The following is an 18361-nucleotide window of genomic DNA, read 5'->3' as shown; positions in this document are numbered from 1 at the left end:
GTGTGCCCTTTGCTTGTTCTTGTGTCTTCTCCGCCCCCGCAGGTCTCGGTAATCAATACGGTGGACACCTCTCATGAGGACATGATAGTAAGTGCGCGGGGGGCGGCGGCTCTCGGGCAGAAACAGCGCCCGGTCCCGGTCCCGGACGGCTGCGGGGCACGCTCCGGGCACGCTCCCGGGGGGAGGGGGGGCGTCCCGTACATACCTGTACAACTCGGTGCGCGGGGGAGGTCAGGTGGAGACGTCTGAAATTCTGATCGCGCTACCTCGTATGGTGCGGGCAGGAAAAGGCGGCTACCGGGGGAAAGGGAAGTGATTAAAAACTTTGCAAACTTTCATTCCTAGGCTTGTCCCCGCGCCTTTCTGCGAAGCAGTGTGTATACTAAATGGTATACCATTCTACACTAGAGTTTAGCATGTTTGGTATACCATTTAGTATAGACAAAACGCTGATAAATACATCAAGGAAAACTAGTTTCATTGAAGTTGTGTGCTACACTAAACGGTATGGTACATGTCGTATCTTAACGCTAAATGGTTCAGAACTTCGGGACATATAACTGATTCTCCTTTACACAGATGTTTCCCAGAGCAGATGTGTATGTACAGGTGGGATGAAAATTTTCAAAATAATTTGTAGAAGCGAGGAGCACAGTTAAATAATAAAGTTTCAGACATAAATAAGAGGTGTCAGTATTCTTACACCCACTTTACATAAGAAACAAACATATGTAGCTGGTCAAGGCTTTACAGTCGATGGCATTTATTTCCTGTCCTCTCCTGAAAATGCTGTGTATTACTGCTCTGAATTCTCTAGACTACTTCTGGATAACATTTGCATAGTTAGTGAAAACAGCATTTGGGGAGATAAAGTCCTTACGTGGCTTCTCTGGATTGTTTAAAAACTGTCCTTTTTAACCTGTCACACTGGGGCTCGGTCATCTGTTCACAATTCTTCCAGTGACGTTCGAAAAGTAATAAGACTTGTTAAAGCAGAACTCAGGCGTGCTGACAGCAGCTTCTCCATTGCCTTGCAGCACGATGCACAGATGGATTACTACGGCACACGGTTAGCGACCTGTTCTTCAGACAGATCCGTGAAAATCTTTGATGTTCGGAATGGAGGGCAAATCCTCATTGCTGACCTGAGAGGGTAAAGTGTCGTAAACTGAAGATTTTAATCTGTGGAAATTTTTAATATTTTGTCATTTTGCTCTTTGCTAATGTAAGATGCATGGTAAATTCCTCCAAGGTAATAATTACTCTGGCTGGTTGTTGCTAAACAACCCTTCAGAGCTGTAAGGGGGGACAGAAAGACAGTTAGAAATAACACTGGGACTTCTCATTAAATACATGACACCTGTAATTTTCAAGAAGTAAACTTACAATCTTAATTGCTCATATAAGGATAAATGTTTGGAATTGTTTTTGATGGCAATGGCTTTGTCTAACAGTCCTGTGTGCTGTTTTTCATCTTGGCATTGCTCTCACTCTTCATATCGCTGCATTAATAACTTACAGAACACCGATTTACAGTATTGATGGCTGTGAAACAGCTGCAACTGGAACGTCTTTCCCTCAGCTTTTCCAAATCGTGTTGTTTCTTGCAGGCATGAAGGTCCCGTGTGGCAGGTTGCCTGGGCTCATCCTATGTATGGAAATATCTTGGCGTCCTGTTCCTATGACAGGAAAGTTATTATCTGGAAGGAAGAAAATGGCACTTGGGAAAAGACGTATGAGTACACAGGGCATGATTCCTCAGGTATGCGGGATGTGGAGCTGGGAAGCGAGACTGGGCATATGGGAGGATTCAGATAAGATTGGAGTAAATCCATCGGTGTTAAAGAAGAAAGCCTCTGTCAAACAGATAGGGATAAATTAATGGAGAGACAGTAAGTCTGTTCAGCATAAACAGAACACTTACACGTCATACACATTTACAAATTAATTCTTGAGGAAAATCTTGTATGTATCCACTACAGGAAGAAAGGGAAAAGGTGAATTTTAGCCTGCTGTGTTTTCTTTTACAATGAAACTGGTTTGTTCAGATGATTGGTCCTCCTACATGCAGATCTGAGAAGCCTCCAGCTTTGCTTTGTTACTGATCTAGACTTTAAATGCTATGTCTGCCATTCAGCTTTTGTTCTAGAGTCAGCGATAGTCTTTGCTGTTGCAAGGGATAGTCAAGAGTTTTTAACCTCTCAATAAAGAGTGCTCTTTTGGTGTTCTCATTCTAAAAGGGTGCCAAAAATAAAGGCAGTTTTCTGTCATTCACAGAGTTACTTGAGTGGCTTTGCTGAAATTCAGAGTGCTAAGACTCTTATTTTTAGCTTTCAGAGCTGCTCACTTTTAGTTACTATTCCACTAATATTAGTCAGTGAATTGGTTAATCAATTTTAGGTAGTCACTGTGTTGTAATCCAGTCTGACTCACCCTTCACAGTGAATTCTGTCTGCTGGGCACCACACGACTACGGATTGATCCTGGCCTGCGGGAGCTCTGACGGGGCCATTTCGTTACTGAGCTACACGGGTGACGGGCAATGGGAAGTTAAAAAGATCAGCAATGCACATACGGTAAGCCTGTTCCTGTGGAGCAGCACGGGGTTCTTGGAGCTACAGATGAGCACCGAGCTGGTGCCTCTAAGAACTTGCAGACTAGATAAATACTGAAATACAATGAAATGATGTGAAACATTTTCCAGAATCAAGAATTACTTGTTTTAAATTAATACAGAGTGGGAAGCTGTACTTTGTAGACACTAAAATGAAGCAGAAAACAAGACATGCAAAGGTTACTAAACAGCACTGATAATACCTGTTTATTAAGCATTACTGTTAAACAGGGTGCTGGAAGTTACCTGGTAGGAAATAGCTTTGGTACTAAGAACACCTGTACAAACTGACTGTGAAAGAGCTGAAGCTGGAAAAACTGCAGGACTCATGTTTTTCCAAAATAGTGGAGATTTTTGCTTACGCAGAACTTGAGAAGCTAATGGCAGTGGCTCACAATAAAAGGAAATTGGACTCCAGACCCACAGGTTCCTTCTACTCCATTCCTAAGTCTTAGCAACTGCGTATGTCTTGTGTCTTCAGTTTGTATCTCCATCTCCACTGTTTACATATCTAAGATGATATTTGCACATAAACCAGTTACTTAGCTACCTAAGGCTTTCTGAATAAGTGCCCTATTGAGACTGGACTGTATCTGGGTTTCTTTTTCATCCGACATCCATCCAGCATTGTGCAAGACTCATATTTTCCTAAGATGGGCTTATTTCTCATAGAATATGCTAGGTGTCCTTTGCCCCCTCAGCAGCTTTTATGTATTTACTTAAAGTAAGCAACTTCTAATAATGCTATTTTTTCATTAAATAGATCGGATGTAATGCAGTTAGCTGGGCTCCTGCTGTTGTACCAGGAAGCCTTATAGAACAACCATCTGGTCAGAAACCGAACTACATCAAAAGGTTTGCATCTGGTGGCTGTGACAACCTTGTCAAGATCTGGAAGTAAGTGCTCTGTTGCCAGACTTAAGAACTTACAAAACTTTATATCCTTTATAGTCTTTCATTGTCCCTGTTCATATCTCAAGTAATATTTTTGGCATCTCTATGCTTTCATCTTTGAATTACTGTTTTAGAGCAGTGCTTTAAAAATGGAAATAACGTAGTGATGTACAGTCTCTCACACGGTTATAGCAATTTGTGTCAGCCCTGCTTAATCTTGTCTTGGAAAGTGGCTTTCTAATTGATTACCTCTGCCACTTGGACAATAGCAGACTTCTGTACAGTAACTGAAGATCAAATACTCTTTTTCCTATGCTGCCTTCTGTTCCCTAGAAGGGATTTTGTCAGTTTAAGCCAAAGAGCATTTTGGAGAAGAGCAGGGAACACTTGTGCTTTGCGTTATCTCGATAACCAAGGAATCTGACAGCTACAAAACCACAACCTTCCAGATCAGGAGATGAGAAATATGACTGGCTGCTACTGCCACCCTTCTGACTGCATAAATGTGTTTTCAGGGAAGAAGATGGTCAGTGGAAGGAAGAGCAGAAGCTGGAGGCTCACAGTGACTGGGTTCGAGATGTAGCCTGGGCTCCATCCATAGGATTGCCAACAAGTACCATCGCTAGCTGCTCACAGGTGAGGTTTCTGTTGGAGTGCCAGAGGTGGGCGCTCAATGCCCTTGCTTCCACTTCCTTCCCTCCAGTAAGGGAATATTAAGGATAGAACTGCTGTAACAGGTCCTCTTGGCAGTCCTTTGCTATATCTAGGTCTGTGCATAGGGGCCTTTGAGTTTGGGAGAATAGGAATGAGAAGCCAAATGGAAGCATTTCTGCACACAGGTTTGTGCGTGTGTGGCTCTGTGCCAAAGACTATCTTTTATTTTAAAACTCATGAGCAGCATGGTCTCACTATGAGGAAGACCTTCAAACTAATGTCATATTTTAATGTCTCTGGATCAAATTCACTGAACTTCCAGCTAAAAATACTGTTTTCTGATAACTGGCATTCTTAATCAGCTCTGATGTCCTCAACCTTCATACTGACTGTAGTGTTCTTCCTGCTAATAATTCTGTAAATGCCTTTTTTTTTTTTTTTTCTTTTTTCTTCCCCCTCTCAATAGCAAGAAGACTACTCTCAGTAAGTTGCTAACTTGCTGTCATATGACTGGAAAGCAAAATCTCATTCTGGGGAAAAATCCATCTGCCTATTTATTTTGTGAGCTCTTCTCTGGTGTTTGCAAGTCACCTTTTGTACGTAGCTTTTCTCATCAGGGAGCTGTACTCCTATCTTGCTTGTAGCTATAGTAAGAAAACAGCCCCTTTTGCTGTGTTGAGCAGAAATGCATGTAAACACATCTAGGGTTCGTGTCAGAGCTGTGATTTGAAAGTGTAGCTGTAGGTGCAATTAAGGTAGGGCTTTCTATGCTGCAACTAGTGGTCCACCCAACTGGGTCTGCTTGGTTTTGTAGGATGGCAGAGTGTTTATCTGGACATGCGATGATGCCTCTGGAAACTCATGGTCACCAAAGCTGCTGCACAAGTTCAACGATGTTGTCTGGCATGTGAGTTGGTCCATTACTGCAAATATTCTTGCAGTGTCTGGAGGAGACAATAAAGTGAGTACTGCTGCTTTGCCTTTTACTCCTGCATGCCATATTTTCAGAAGAGCTCATATGAGATGGGCTATAGTCACTTCTGTTTAAGTTAGGACTGTTGTAGATTCTCCTTTGCTGCAATGGTGAATTTTTTTCTTTTGACTTATCAAGAGGGGAGGAAGACCCTAACCTTTGGCAAACTACTTGCACTGCATTCTTAGTCCTTAATGGAGATCAGAAATGCAGACTTAATTTTATGTTGTAGGGTACTAACAGCAGAATTCACATACTCTCCCTTTACCACTGGATAATTATTCAGCATGCTGCAACAACTAACTTGATACTTAGAACAACACTGCAACACTTGACTTCTGTAACTGTAGACTGTCACCAAACTAGTGATGTGATGGTTGCAAGGAAGGGGGAAACTGAGAACGTATTAAGGCTGAAACTTCTTTCTGCTCTGTTTTTGAGGTCACACTATGGAAGGAATCAGTAGACGGACTGTGGGCATGTATCAGCGATGTCAACAAGGGCCAAGGAGGGGTGTCTGCCATTACAGAGGGGCAGCAGAATGAGCAGTGATGCATGAGTGAATGTTCAGCTGCAACAAGTGATCACTGTACCTGATTTGCAATGTTGAACCGGATGAGAACTGATTTTTATCTGAACTGGACATGAACGTGGGAAACAATTATCCAATTTTATGAGCACTCTGTAACTATTACTGGGAGGCTACAATATGTTGATAATCAGCCTTAATCAACATTCCCTTAAATTTAAGGTAAAGAACATAGCAAAGTACTGTGCCTTACACTACTCCTTGATGCCATAGAAATTGTACCCTGCTTTTCTGGTTTAGGGATCAAATTTTATTGGGTGTGCTGTGGATTCGAAGCACTTGAGTGGGAACAGGAGGAGGCTATCGGAGTGGTGAGCTGTGAACTCCTTTGTGCAAGGGGACAAATACTCTCCCTTCAAAGGCCAGAATTTTGTTTCGAGTGAGGGGAAAGGCTGGTGGAGTTCGCAGCATTAGATGAGAGCTAGCCCTTCTGGTAGTAGTGAAGTGGTGCTTAGATCTTCCTGAAAATAACATGCTTGGATACATCTCTTTACTTTCCTGAAGATGAAAAGGAGTAGTGGAATGCATATGTCTTTTGCTTTACAATAATCTCAAACTTGGTTATGTAACCAAAATAAAAAAATCAAACCATAATTTGAAGTTGGTTTGGTTGGGTTTTTTTTGCCACACTTCTGTACTGTACCTCAGGTGTTTTGGTTCTTTTGAGACACCAACAGAATAAAGTCCTATTGCTTAAGGCCTGGTGTGCTGTATTTAATAATCTCTTCACAGGGCCCTTGTAAGGCTGTCTACAGTCTACCTTCAGTCAAGCCACAGTCACGTTGTCCTCCCAGCCATGGTATTAGCTTTGTAATAGCTGGGAGGGTATTAGTCCACAAGAGCCTAACAGTCTATATACTCTAAGAACAAAGTTTTACCTTCAGTTAAACTTCTGTGCTATTGCATTTCAGGCAAGTATATTAAGCTCGAACAAACCACATTTCGGTACGCCTTCAGCTAAAACCTGAATCACTCTTCCCCTCCTACAAGAGAGAAAGTATGTAACTAAAAGGTCATGTTTTCCCTTTATTCTTCAGCTGCCCTGAAGCAACACAAGTCAACAATTCACAGCCTTCCTCCTCCATTGTAGTGGTTCCCAGGCATAGGAACCTTGTTTTGGTATAGTCAAGATAATATACCCCCTTTTCTAGAAAAACAAACCTCACTTTATGATTGTTATCAGTACTAGCCAAATATCATCCTAGTTGCTTTCACAGAAACATACACATGAATTATCTTTCTGAATAGCAACAGAAGCATGCAATGTTCCCATTCTTTAAAGGCACTGTAGCCTTACCCAAAAAAAATGAATTGACTTATCTTGAAATTAGCATTAGATTCAAACAGTTCCGTTTCAAATTATACAGCAAAGCACTATTTTCTTTCAAGCTGTTTTCCATTTCTACTAAGATCAGAATCATAACCGCTAAGCTGAACAGGCTGCCTTTCATTGCCAGTGCCATACCCACTTGTTCTTTGATACAGAGTACCCGGTCACCCAGGAGGCTTTTGGGTTGGCTTTAACTGCTGTGGAACTTACTTGAAATCAATAAGAAGGCTTAAAAATGAAGCCTCATTCTTAGTTAGCTTTTACCATGCTTCATTCTAAGGGAAAAGGGCACTAACTTCTTAAGTACATAAGAAAAGTTTTTGCCTATGGGGATATTAGGTTCCACAATTCACCCTATTAAAAGTTATCCTGATATTTTTATGAGTTTTAATACTTAAGAATTCAAGCCTACTTAGTGCTAAGGCCCAGTTCAGCCTGTTATTCCTTCATGCTTGAGATGAAATGAATTAAAATGGTTTCAAGTAATGATCAAAGTATCTCCAATGATTACAATTCATAAAAGACTATTTAAGAGTTACACAGTTTATCCATTGCAAATATAAGTGTAAGGTGAAAGCTTTTCAGTTGCACTTGACAATAGGCTTCATGTTTCTGATCTCTAATCCCCTCCTGCTCTTGGGCTTGGGACTGGGGAAAGGAAAGAGAAAAATACTATACCCAACATAAGCTTCACGCTGAAGAACTTAAAATTGCTACTCAGTCTGATTAACGCCAACACGGTCTCTCCTGTGCCCACAGTGCACCATAGTTCCTCCCATTTACTATCTAGCCTGAGAAGAAAAGTTTGTGTCTTGTGATGACTGAAAGGAGTTTCCTCATAAGAAATGAAGTTCTGTTGTTCAATCCGCATTGTTTAATTTATGAAGTGTCTGGTATGTCTTCTACTGATACACCAGTAACTAGATTGTCCTTAATGGCAAACAGGGTCGCTTGAAACTTAGGAAACAAAAAAACCCCACTGGTTTGTACAACAGCCTATCTAAATTCCTATTTTCCTTGCTACTTGGAGCGCTGACAGGCCTTAATAAAGCAGAAGATGCTGATCCAAAGCCCAAGGATGCTGATCCTGGAAGCTACAGGGGACACATCCCCTCTCATGTTGGGAATCCAGGAGCTCAATTCTGTGGGCAGCCCAGAACAAAACACAGTGTGCTATGAAAATGCAAGGGGCTTCCGCTTCCATACTGTTTCTGATAGGATTCAGAAGTGCTGCCTGCTTTCTTTGTGCTATCAAATGTTTTTATTAACAAGTCCTCAGATAAAAGCCAGAGTTTCTTAACCTAGCGTTGTGGCTAGAGAGGTTTTTGACTCATCACCTCCATTTTTCATGTCCCGTATCACAGTTACTAGCTTCCTTAGTTTTGCCAATTCACATTTCAGAAGTGATTTTCTTTTAATATTTGGGTCATTTCACAAACCTGATTTACAGCATGACTGCACAATATTTGAAATAATCAAGCAGAAAGCCACAAAATGAGACACGAAACAAGAAAAGCTCTGAAATCATATTTGCAGAAGAAAACAAAATGGAACTGCAAAATGGAACTCCCAAATAAAACTAGTTTTCCACCTCTGCAGATGTGCTAAAGCCTTATTTGGCCAGAGCACAGTTAAGATGGTTATAAATGGCTCCATGTTACATTTTCTCCAACAGCAAATCTGATTTAACTAAATTCCTCCTCAACTTCCCATCTCTGCATGTTTACCATGCCTTCTTCAGTCCTACTGCTGGAAGTTTGTGGGGCTGCAGTGTGAAATGGATCCTACAAATTAGACAAGTCATTCAGGTTAAAGCAGAATACAAGCAACAGAAGTTGCAAACTTGTCATCCTTCATCATATATTCCTTCTTTTCTCCTACTCTTTCTCAAGTAAAAAAAAAAATAATCCGAATTTGTCTTCATGGGATTTTTCTAGACACTCAGCCATTGTTACTAATCTTCACTAAAGTTTAAAAAATGTGTTAATATTCTGGTTTTAGAGTAATGGAAGCCAAGTTTCCTAGGTATCTTTTTCAGTTGCAGTCTTCCAGCAAAAGACAACAAAATCTGATAAAACAGAACCTGGGAGAGAATACAGAAGAGATGGAATGCACTTAAAGGCAAATATGAGAAACACAGCTGTCACCACAGGTCAGGAATAAAGCTCAACTTCTCCATTTCTGTTACACCGCCTCAGATAATAAAAAGGGTTTGAGTCTTTTCCTTTTTGGCAAAAAAAAAAAAAAAAAAGTTACAGCTATTAATTATTTTTTAAAAGGAACAAAGTTAATGCCACAGGAAAAAAGGAAACTCTCACTTCACTCCCTACACAATTTCATTACACATAAAAATAAACACAGCAACAAATCTATGCACTGTTTTCTTTTTTTTGTTGTTGATTTTGTTATCTTAGAAGCAGGCCAAGTTTCCAAGGCATTTAAATACGTATCAGATTGCATTTCCAGGGATATTGTAGAACAGAACAAATATTCCACACACTATATAAAGTGCTTCAGAAAGCAGCTGTTTGGTGAAGCCACTAAACCAACCAGGTAAAGTTTCATTCAATCATTTTCAGCTTTTGCGGGTTTTCCTGTGTAATTCCTCTCCACTAACCTATTTATTCCTGTTACTATAGCTCAGTTATAGAAGAAAGCACTGCAAGCAATAATCTCCTTCGGACAGGATATTTTTATCTTTAGCATATAAAAATTATGTTTGCTTTATACAGCCATCTTTAGAAATAGTTTCAAGTCATTCAAGTCGGGAGAAATATTTTCACTGGATCTGGATTCAATTAAATACAAAGATTGTAAAATATGTTTAATTTTTCAACCTATGCTTTCAGGTTTGACACCCTGCATCACGAAGATAATCATGTTTCTCAGAGGTACTCTGCTGGGAATTATTCTTTACAGCATCCTCTGGACAGAAACTACTCTGGCTGGCTCTAGTTTTTTAAGTCCTGAATATAAAAGAACACAGGTAAAAAAAAAATCAGAAAAAGATTGTCCTCATTTATAAGTCCTTAAAACCAGTATTATTTACAGTGTTCAGAGAAGGTTTTAGAAGATTTATTTTCCAGAAGAGGAAGGAGTTAGTCCAGAGAACTTCTGTAACACACCATTAGCATTGTATTTGTGCTATGAGAATATGTATCTAATCTCATTCACTAAGAATTAATAATCTGAAAAAAGAGAACAAATGAAGAGAAAGCATTCATTTAAATAATTTGTTGGCATCTTCTTTGGAAATTAACTGTAAGGTGCTTGTTATTTAAGGAACCCTTAAACCAAATTCCTATTAAAGTGCATGCAGCAATTATTATAGACCTACCTATCATTAACAGTTGGACTTGATGATCTTATAGGTCTTTTCCTAAATAATTCTATGATTCTATCATACAGACATAAGTGTATGACGCCTTCAGCTAATCTGCTGCATCTGTGTTAACTAAGGTTCTGATTTCCCCACTACAGACTAGTTTGATTACGGAAAGAATGTATAGATGTTATTTTGTTTGCTTTCTAGCAACAAAAGGCTTCAAAAAACCCCACAGCACAATTACATCGTCGAGGCACAGAAGGCTCTTGGGATACAGATAAAGCAGCGGCAGAAGATGACAGTAACAGTATTGAAATTAAGGCTTGTATTTTTTCTTCTTGCTCACATACAAGTTTAAGGGGTGGGGTTGGGTAATACAATTTCTGTGACAGGAGGCAGTACAATTTAAAACTACAATCATTTTTAACTTGAAAGGCAAGTAAGAAAGGGCACATGAAAACTGCCAGCATTGATGGTATGAAATGATTTAAAATTAGCTGCAGTAATTCAGATAAAAATCTCCTATTTAGGATTCACTTATATTTCAGAACTAATATATAATAATATGAGTTTCCTGTCAAGTTTTCTTTCCTCCAGTTTATTGTGCAGTTTGGTCTGCAGTAGCTTATACCCTGTCTCTGAGATTTTGATTATGTGCCTCAGCACTAATAAGTGAATAGATGAAATAACGTTTTATGCTTCTTGCTTATCATCATTCTCATGAATAAAATTAACTTGCAATGTCCTTGTCCAGTACTTGTTTGTTAAACTCTGTCTTTTAATGTTTTTATAGTTTAACGTTCCCTTTGAAATCGGTGTCAAGATAACAAAAGAAGAGTATCAAGAATATGGACAAGCGCTGGAGAAGATGCTAGGGGACATGCTTGAAGAGAACGCTAAAGGTACTGCCAACCAAGTCATAAATCAGAGCTTTTTTAAAAAACAAACAAACAAATGAAAACAACAAAAAACCCAAACCACCAAATAAAAACACCAACACCACAAACCAAACAACTTTTATCATGTGAGACATTCAGGGCAGCATTTCAGAAGTGATTGGGACTAAGTTACTGCTAAAAGAACCACTGAAGTATCTGATGTTCAGAAACTGCTAGTTGAACTTTGAAGAATCACATTAAAGTACATTAGGCAGGAAGGGAAGGCTTCCTCTCCTTACACTACCGGTCTTCTTTTCCCCTTGTCCTCAAATCCCAGCATTTCCCTGTTTTCTCAGCCAAGACCTTCATAATTTCACAGTGAAAAGTATTAAAAACATCATTGTAACTAAGAGGGTTCTAGCTGATTCACTGATAACTAAAGTTCTAATGACCAACTCCCACCATAGACTGTCTGGTTTTTACCTTTACAGCCTGTCATACTTTACTTGCACTCGCCCATGTTAAGCTGATCTTTCTGAATCTTCTGTTTTAATGTTTATGTCAGTCTTAATATCTGCATTACACATTCCAACTACAAATCACTTCGTGCTTCCACTAGCACCCTGCTTTTCAGGCTTTGAAGACTTCCCCCAAGGTCCTCTCTCTGCTTTCCTCCGAATTCCTTCTGAAGGCTACTTCTGTGGCCATTACACAAATAAGACGGTCTTATGCATATGTGCCCTTATAGAACGTAACTATGTGAAGGCCACCCTATCTTCTGCCTTCGGCTGAGCACTTGTAGAACTTTGAGACAGATTATCAAAACAGGATTTTCAGAAAAATATTAAGACTGTCAAAATAATCTATCAAAATAGTCTTTATCTCTTGTCTTTTTAGAAACTCAGATCAAAAACTGAGGCAAGATGAAGGACACATACAGCACTTGATGGCCTGATTTGTTTTAAATTTTACTTCAAAATGAAATTATTACTGATTTCTCAACTGTAAAGAAGAAAGAAGTATGTGAACCTGAGCAGTTTGCCCTGGCAGACGGTGGAACAGATTATCTTTTAAGGAAGAATACAAGATCTCGAGCTGAAAATAATAAAGGGCAAGGTTAATCACAGGCTGACATGTAGGCTTATTTTCTTATTTTATCTGTTTTTCTTAGTAAATATAGTGATTATTCTAAATGATGTGTTTGAAGGCTATATGAACCTTTCTAAAACTGGCAGAAACTTCTTCTTACACTTCTATACACACCTACAATAGAGAATAAAGCTTATGCTCCAACTGCAGTTACTTGTGGGGTTGTTTTTTGTTTGTTTGTTTAAGAGTAGCACAAACTAGATAGTTCATGTAATAAACTGTGCAAACAAGATGGACAAGGAATCAGCTTTTAGTTGACAAATTAGCTTAATTGCCAAGGGATTTGTTAATATGGATGTTATCAAGGAAACCATCTAACATCTCTTCAAGTAGAGGGGGAAGAGGGGGGTGGGGGGAAGAGGGAAAAAAAAGGAAAGAAAGCAGTTTTCCAGTTAGCATGCCTGGATTCAGAACCATATCTATATTGGTGCATACATCAGAGGTACAAGGTAATTTTTCATGCCTTCAAATGCATAAACCAGTATGCTCCAACGCAGACATATTCTTTGCTGTACCTCAGCCCATATGGACATCTGATAATCCATGAACATTTTCTAGAATTCAAAACGATTCTAGAAGACATTCTGTAAAATACTCTTTAACACTCTAATGCAACACATGTACATACAACAGCAATTATTATTAGATGTGTTCTCTTTTCCTGTCACAGAATTAGCCACCTCAATTAAGTGATCCCTTTGATGCCCCGAGCACAGTCTTGTGCTACACCTCACCAGAAGGCAAACGAGAATTAGAAGAGAAGGGAGAGGTGGATTAAAAAGGAATAAACAATTCTTAGAAGACTAAGAAACAAGTATACATAGAACTTTTAGCACCAGTTCAGAAAGCCACGGTGTTTCAATGCCACAATCAGAAGAAATAATGTAATGGTCTCCCTCCCTGTTGTATCACACACATCCATGTATGGACCTTACCAGCATGTGCTGTACAGGCAAAGCAGCAGGTTTTCAGTTGTGCAATCTCCTTCACAGCAGGCAAAATTCGCCCAGGGTGAGCATGTGGACACGTACTGCTTGAAACCTGCAGAAGTGTTACGAAAGGGAAGAGTCAGAAAAGAGCACTGAAGTTGCATTTATGGTGCTGAACTCTAATCATCACTTCCACAACAGATCTACTGCTTGTGTTCTTTTCATATTTAATGTTTTCCAAGCATATTGTGTGGAAACAGTCAGCCAGTAAGCTGCCCAACAGCATGGGAAGGAAACTGTCAGCCAGAGATACTGCATAAATCCTATCTTAAAAAAAAAGCACTGTAGTTCAGGTCACTGTTTCTAGAATTCTGAGAGAGTTGTGCAGGATACAGTCTACTCACTAAGAAGAAAACATGTGGCTAAGCTAGTTTACAGAATAAAAACTGAGGCACAGGCTATTATGCTGTGTTGCTTATCCAGCTTACTAAGCAGAACATTCTAAGGTTGTCTTAAAAAAGGCAACACAAAAAACCCCAACAATGTTTCCCGGTGATCTAGAGAAAAAACTCTGGACCTATAAACGTGTGCGGTATTTTCTCCTTTGCAGATAAGACATCAGCCTCAAGAGGGCAGTATAACCCAGTAGCGCACAGCGATCATAAGGACAAAAAGAGTCTCCGGTGCTCTCTAACCTGCCTAGCACAAACTGATGCTCCCTATATTCTTCCAAGTATTCTGCTCAGAGAGATTTTTTGTACAGTCTCTCTTGCTTTGGAGGCAGAAGAATAAGTAAGCACTGCAGTGAATTCCCCAGAAGTGCTCCAGGAATGGTTCTATGTCACTGTAGCTGCCAGTAAAGCAACGCCTGAAGAGCAAGGCACTGGACTAGCATGATTGCAACTTGACTGCAGCCACAGCTTCTCCGGACACCCTGCTGCAGTGTTTCACCAACCGCAGCATCAAAAATTTCTTCCTTGTACCTAATTTAAATCTACCCTCTTCTAGTTTAAAACCATTACCCCTTGTCCTACCACCACATCCACAGAAGGCAGTTAGCACCTGTTTCCCCATTTCAAGTTTAAAGTGTCTAATATATTAAAAGATCCTTGCATGCTGAGGCAGAAGTGATTCAGTTCAGTATTTCTGGCAGATAAGCATTTGTCCACCTCTAGGCTTCCCTTAAAAGTATGTGTACATCATGGAACACGTCATTTTCAATGCAAAACTCATTCTTAAGTACCAACTATTCAGGGGACTTTTTTTCCAATTAATACTTTATATCAAAATTGAGTTGCTGTAGCATGTCTTTCCATTTGATCTGCAAACCAAATTAAAAAAAAAAAAAAAAGAACCAAAATTTCAATAAAACTCTTTCAAGAACAGTAAGTTGCATGATTATCAGAATTAGCTGGCACACAGATACTTGGGTTGGCATCAGTGAAATCCATTAGTATAAATCACTGAAAATTTCCTAAAATTCTTTTTGCCTATATTAACATGAGTTAAAAAAAAAAAAAAAAGCAATCTCAGCTCTCACTGTGATTATACTGCTCAGGAAGTGCTCCTGTGGTACGTTTTGCCCTGGTACAGAAAAATAAAATAACCTATGTTACTTCTACGACATCTGCTGTAGGATTTTTCCAAAACAACTATTTGAAAAAATAAGCTAGATCTATACCCTCTGACACAGTACAGATCATTTCAAAACTGGCATTCTCATTATCTTATTTCTGTGCAATGACATCGAGGTAAAAAACATCTAACAGAAGCTGGGTAATTACCTGGATATTCACTACAACTGGTCATCCTAACCCAAAACCTACATACAACGAGTGCCAAGAAGGAGACCTAGCCAAGATGCAAGGAATTATTTAACAACAACAAAAAAAAAAAACCACCCAAACCAAAAGCCAAAGTAAAGGCACGTTTTTTTCTTTGCCAACCCATTTCACTTGGGAAATAACGTTTCCAATGAAGTCAAGAGCTTCACCAAACTCATCTTTCTCCTCAGATTTCAGCAAGCAAAAGGAATGGATTCTCTCAGGGCTGAAAAGCAAGACAACCCCTAAACCAATATTCCTTTATGTACTCAGTAACAGTATGACAAAGAACTCTTATGTGTCCTGGAGCCATCCACAAAGTTACACAAATATTTGATTATGTCCTTAAATATTATTTGGATGGGAGGGCAGCAGGGGAGGAAGAAAGGGAAGAGTGCACTTCTGTGTTTAGCCCCAAGTCACTTACCCAGACTTCCCCAACCAGAAGCTATTTTGGGATCTGTCACCATTCCAGTACTATTAAAGTACCCCCAATTAAGATTTTTTTTCAGGTGGCAGCTGAATATTCTTATTTCTTTGTGGCTTGTTCTTACTTATAATTTGAGATAACGAATGAAACATATATTAAAAAAAAAAAAATCACATTAGGAAAAGGCAAATGCAGCTACCATGGGACTCACCTTCAGCTGTAATCAACCTCCTTAAATTGAAGGAGATGCAGTATTACTTTTGTTTTCCAAAACCCTTAAGAAAAGTTGTATTCTTCCACTAATTTGAGATGATTATTCAATTGTGAAATTGAAATAAGGTGACTAATTAAGCTACAATCAACCCAGTTCCTATAAAAAAAACAATTGATAGTATCCACACTAAAGAAATAACAATCAAGAGTCCCTCAAAATAAGCAGCTAGTATCTTATAATGACTTTAAGTGTTAAATTCTTTATAGATTAGGGAAGTGGAAAATATCTAGTCACTTCAATTGCAATAGTTCCCCAATCTAAAGAATGATCTAATGCTTTTTTTTCTCCCCCCTCCCCCCGCTCCCCATGGTACATCACTGGACTGGGCTTTACAAAGCCAGCAAACTCCTAAAGTAAGAAACAGACTCAAACCATTTCATCCTCTTAATTTTTTTTTTTTCAGAATCATTAAGATCCCACAAATATTTCAGCACATCTATTCATAGACATACTCACCACCCTTTTTTTTTTTTTTTGGTTCATCCACAAATGCAGACTTTAGAAATGCTTCTCCAGTGACCGTGCTTCAACAAGTCACAGAGCGTCCTTCAGAACAACTGGACAGCTGCAGGTTCATTCACCTGCTTGTGTCCTCTGCCTGTCTGAATACAGTTGTACTTGTCACCCTTCTTCAAGTTTTGCAATGACACAGATGCTTCTCGAGGTGCAACTGAGGTTACAAGGCTTCTTCTCCACTGCGAGCTATCAGCCTGAGCTTCACTTGGTAGAGATAACTCCTGTCTGTCTATCCCCATGCTGACTTTAGGGAGTGCCTTAAGGCATGTCACTGTAGATCACTGAGGCTTTGTTTTCCTCTTCCTGTGATCTCCAGTCCGTTGTTCTTTCAAGTCATACTTATCTTCTGTTCTTTGCACAATATTTACCCCATCACACTCAGGTTTATTTTCAAGCTAGATAATAAATGAGAAAGTATATTTGTTAGTAACATGCTTAAGCAGTTATGAACAACTAAACAGACAGTATGTGAGTTAGGGGAGAAGAACAACCCAAAGGATGAGAGCTTTCCCCCCCTCCCAAGAAAGGAAAAGATGTTATACTGCTTCTAGCCAGTATAACTGGAAATGGAGTAGTCTGATTCCCTACAGTTTTGCTCTCATCACACTTATGCTTACAATAAAACACATCGTTATTTGTCTGCTTGAATGGAAGTATTAAATGAACATCAGACACCAAACAATACTAAATGAGGTTCAGAGAACATTATCGAGTTATATAGATTAAGAGGGTAAATGGTTAAAGAGAAAACAACTCGTTTTGGCCAACACAAAACACAAACTCAATGAACGTTATGGTTTCATAGCCTCACTCGTTCAGATAAACATCTGCCTTTTAGAAAGCCTGAGGGTTTGTAGAAAACAACCAACTACAGTAAGCAAAGCAAAAAACCCTGTAGCTCTGCTGCAACAAAGGATTTTTACATCAACTTTATTATTTGAAGTGAAGTACTTTCTCAATATGTTACGTTCATTCGTGTAGTTTGTTACAAGAACAGGAAGACAAGATTTGAAAGACTTCCACAAAGAAACATTACTTCACAACTAAACCCAGGAGTGACAGGAACAACAATAGGAGTCTTTAAAGTAAGTGAACAAATGACATTAGATTGCCTTCCAAGCGTTATTAACTGGCAAAAAAGAAAATTATGACTGAAACCTGAAATCTTCATTTACATGTGCATCTACAGGTTTGTTTTCAATAACAGAACTCAAGACTACAAGATATCGCTGATAATAAAAGTTTTGTGGGACTGGATGATGGCAAATAATAACACTAAATAATTATATACATATATATAGTTTAAAGATTATGATTAAATCTTTGTGCTTTTAGACATAGGTAAGCATTTATTGACAGGGTAACCCTGACAAAACTTTAAAGCATTAGCGTTGATTGCTGTTGGCACGAGGATGTCAGGCAAACCGAATCAGACCACGGCTCTCAGCAATGCCCGGGGAGGACGTCAGCAGTGCCAGCGTGCCTTTTCTGTTCTTACAGAAACTTTATTCATCATAAGGGAATAAAGAAGAACATGAACCCATTCCAATACTTTGCAAGTTATTTTTAAAACCAACACTTGCCAGTACCTCACAGCCACACATTTACGGTTTCCTTCTGAAACAGGACACAAACAACTTTCATTTGCTTTCTATGGATGTCCCACTTCATACCACTCCCTTAAAACACAGCCAATAAACGGCACATCGTTACAGGGCGGACCTTTGTCACTCCATACCAGCCCAAGCCCGGAAAAAAAGTAATCAGGTACGTTTCCCCGCCCGGCTGTAGCAGCGGGATCCCTGCGCTCACTCACCTCCTACACCCTGCCTCTTCCAGCCACCAAGAGCATTTGCCTTTTAAAGCAACTCGCCCTCCCTTAGTTCGCTGCTGGAAGAAGCCCTTCGGCTCAGCTCCCTGTGCCGAGGGACACCCCGCCACCGGCCTCGCTGCCGGCCTGGGCCTTCTGCCCCGCGGGATGGC

The 18361-nt window shown here is 39.6% G+C and overlaps 2 protein-coding genes across 2 annotated transcripts; both read left to right on the top strand.

Annotated features, from left to right (window-relative positions):
• Positions 1–6: 6 nt before the first annotated feature.
• Positions 7–6062, top strand: SEC13 (SEC13 homolog (S. cerevisiae); the record flags this gene model as incomplete). The annotated part of the gene is made up of 8 exons (XM_009882868.1): positions 7–87; positions 1038–1153; positions 1611–1762; positions 2443–2576; positions 3378–3511; positions 4024–4144; positions 4977–5123; positions 5577–6062. Coding segments are annotated over 8 exons (996 nt in total), but the record flags the coding sequence as incomplete, so codon positions are not given.
• Positions 6063–9909: 3847 nt separating this feature from the next.
• GHRL (ghrelin/obestatin prepropeptide) lies at positions 9910–12174 on the top strand. Its single transcript, XM_009882867.1, has 4 exons — positions 9910–10040; positions 10587–10700; positions 11173–11281; positions 12155–12174. Exons 1-4 carry the CDS (start codon positions 9933–9935, stop codon positions 12172–12174), a joined length of 351 nt encoding a protein of 116 aa, XP_009881169.1. The 5' UTR covers positions 9910–9932.
• Positions 12175–18361: the final 6187 nt, after the last annotated feature.

Source organism: Charadrius vociferus, unplaced genomic scaffold, assembly GCF_000708025.1.
Source record: "Charadrius vociferus isolate BGI_N301 unplaced genomic scaffold, ASM70802v2 scaffold433, whole genome shotgun sequence".
Lineage (NCBI taxonomy): Eukaryota > Metazoa > Chordata > Aves > Charadriiformes > Charadriidae > Charadrius > Charadrius vociferus.
This window is presented reverse-complemented; position numbering and strand designations above follow the sequence as displayed.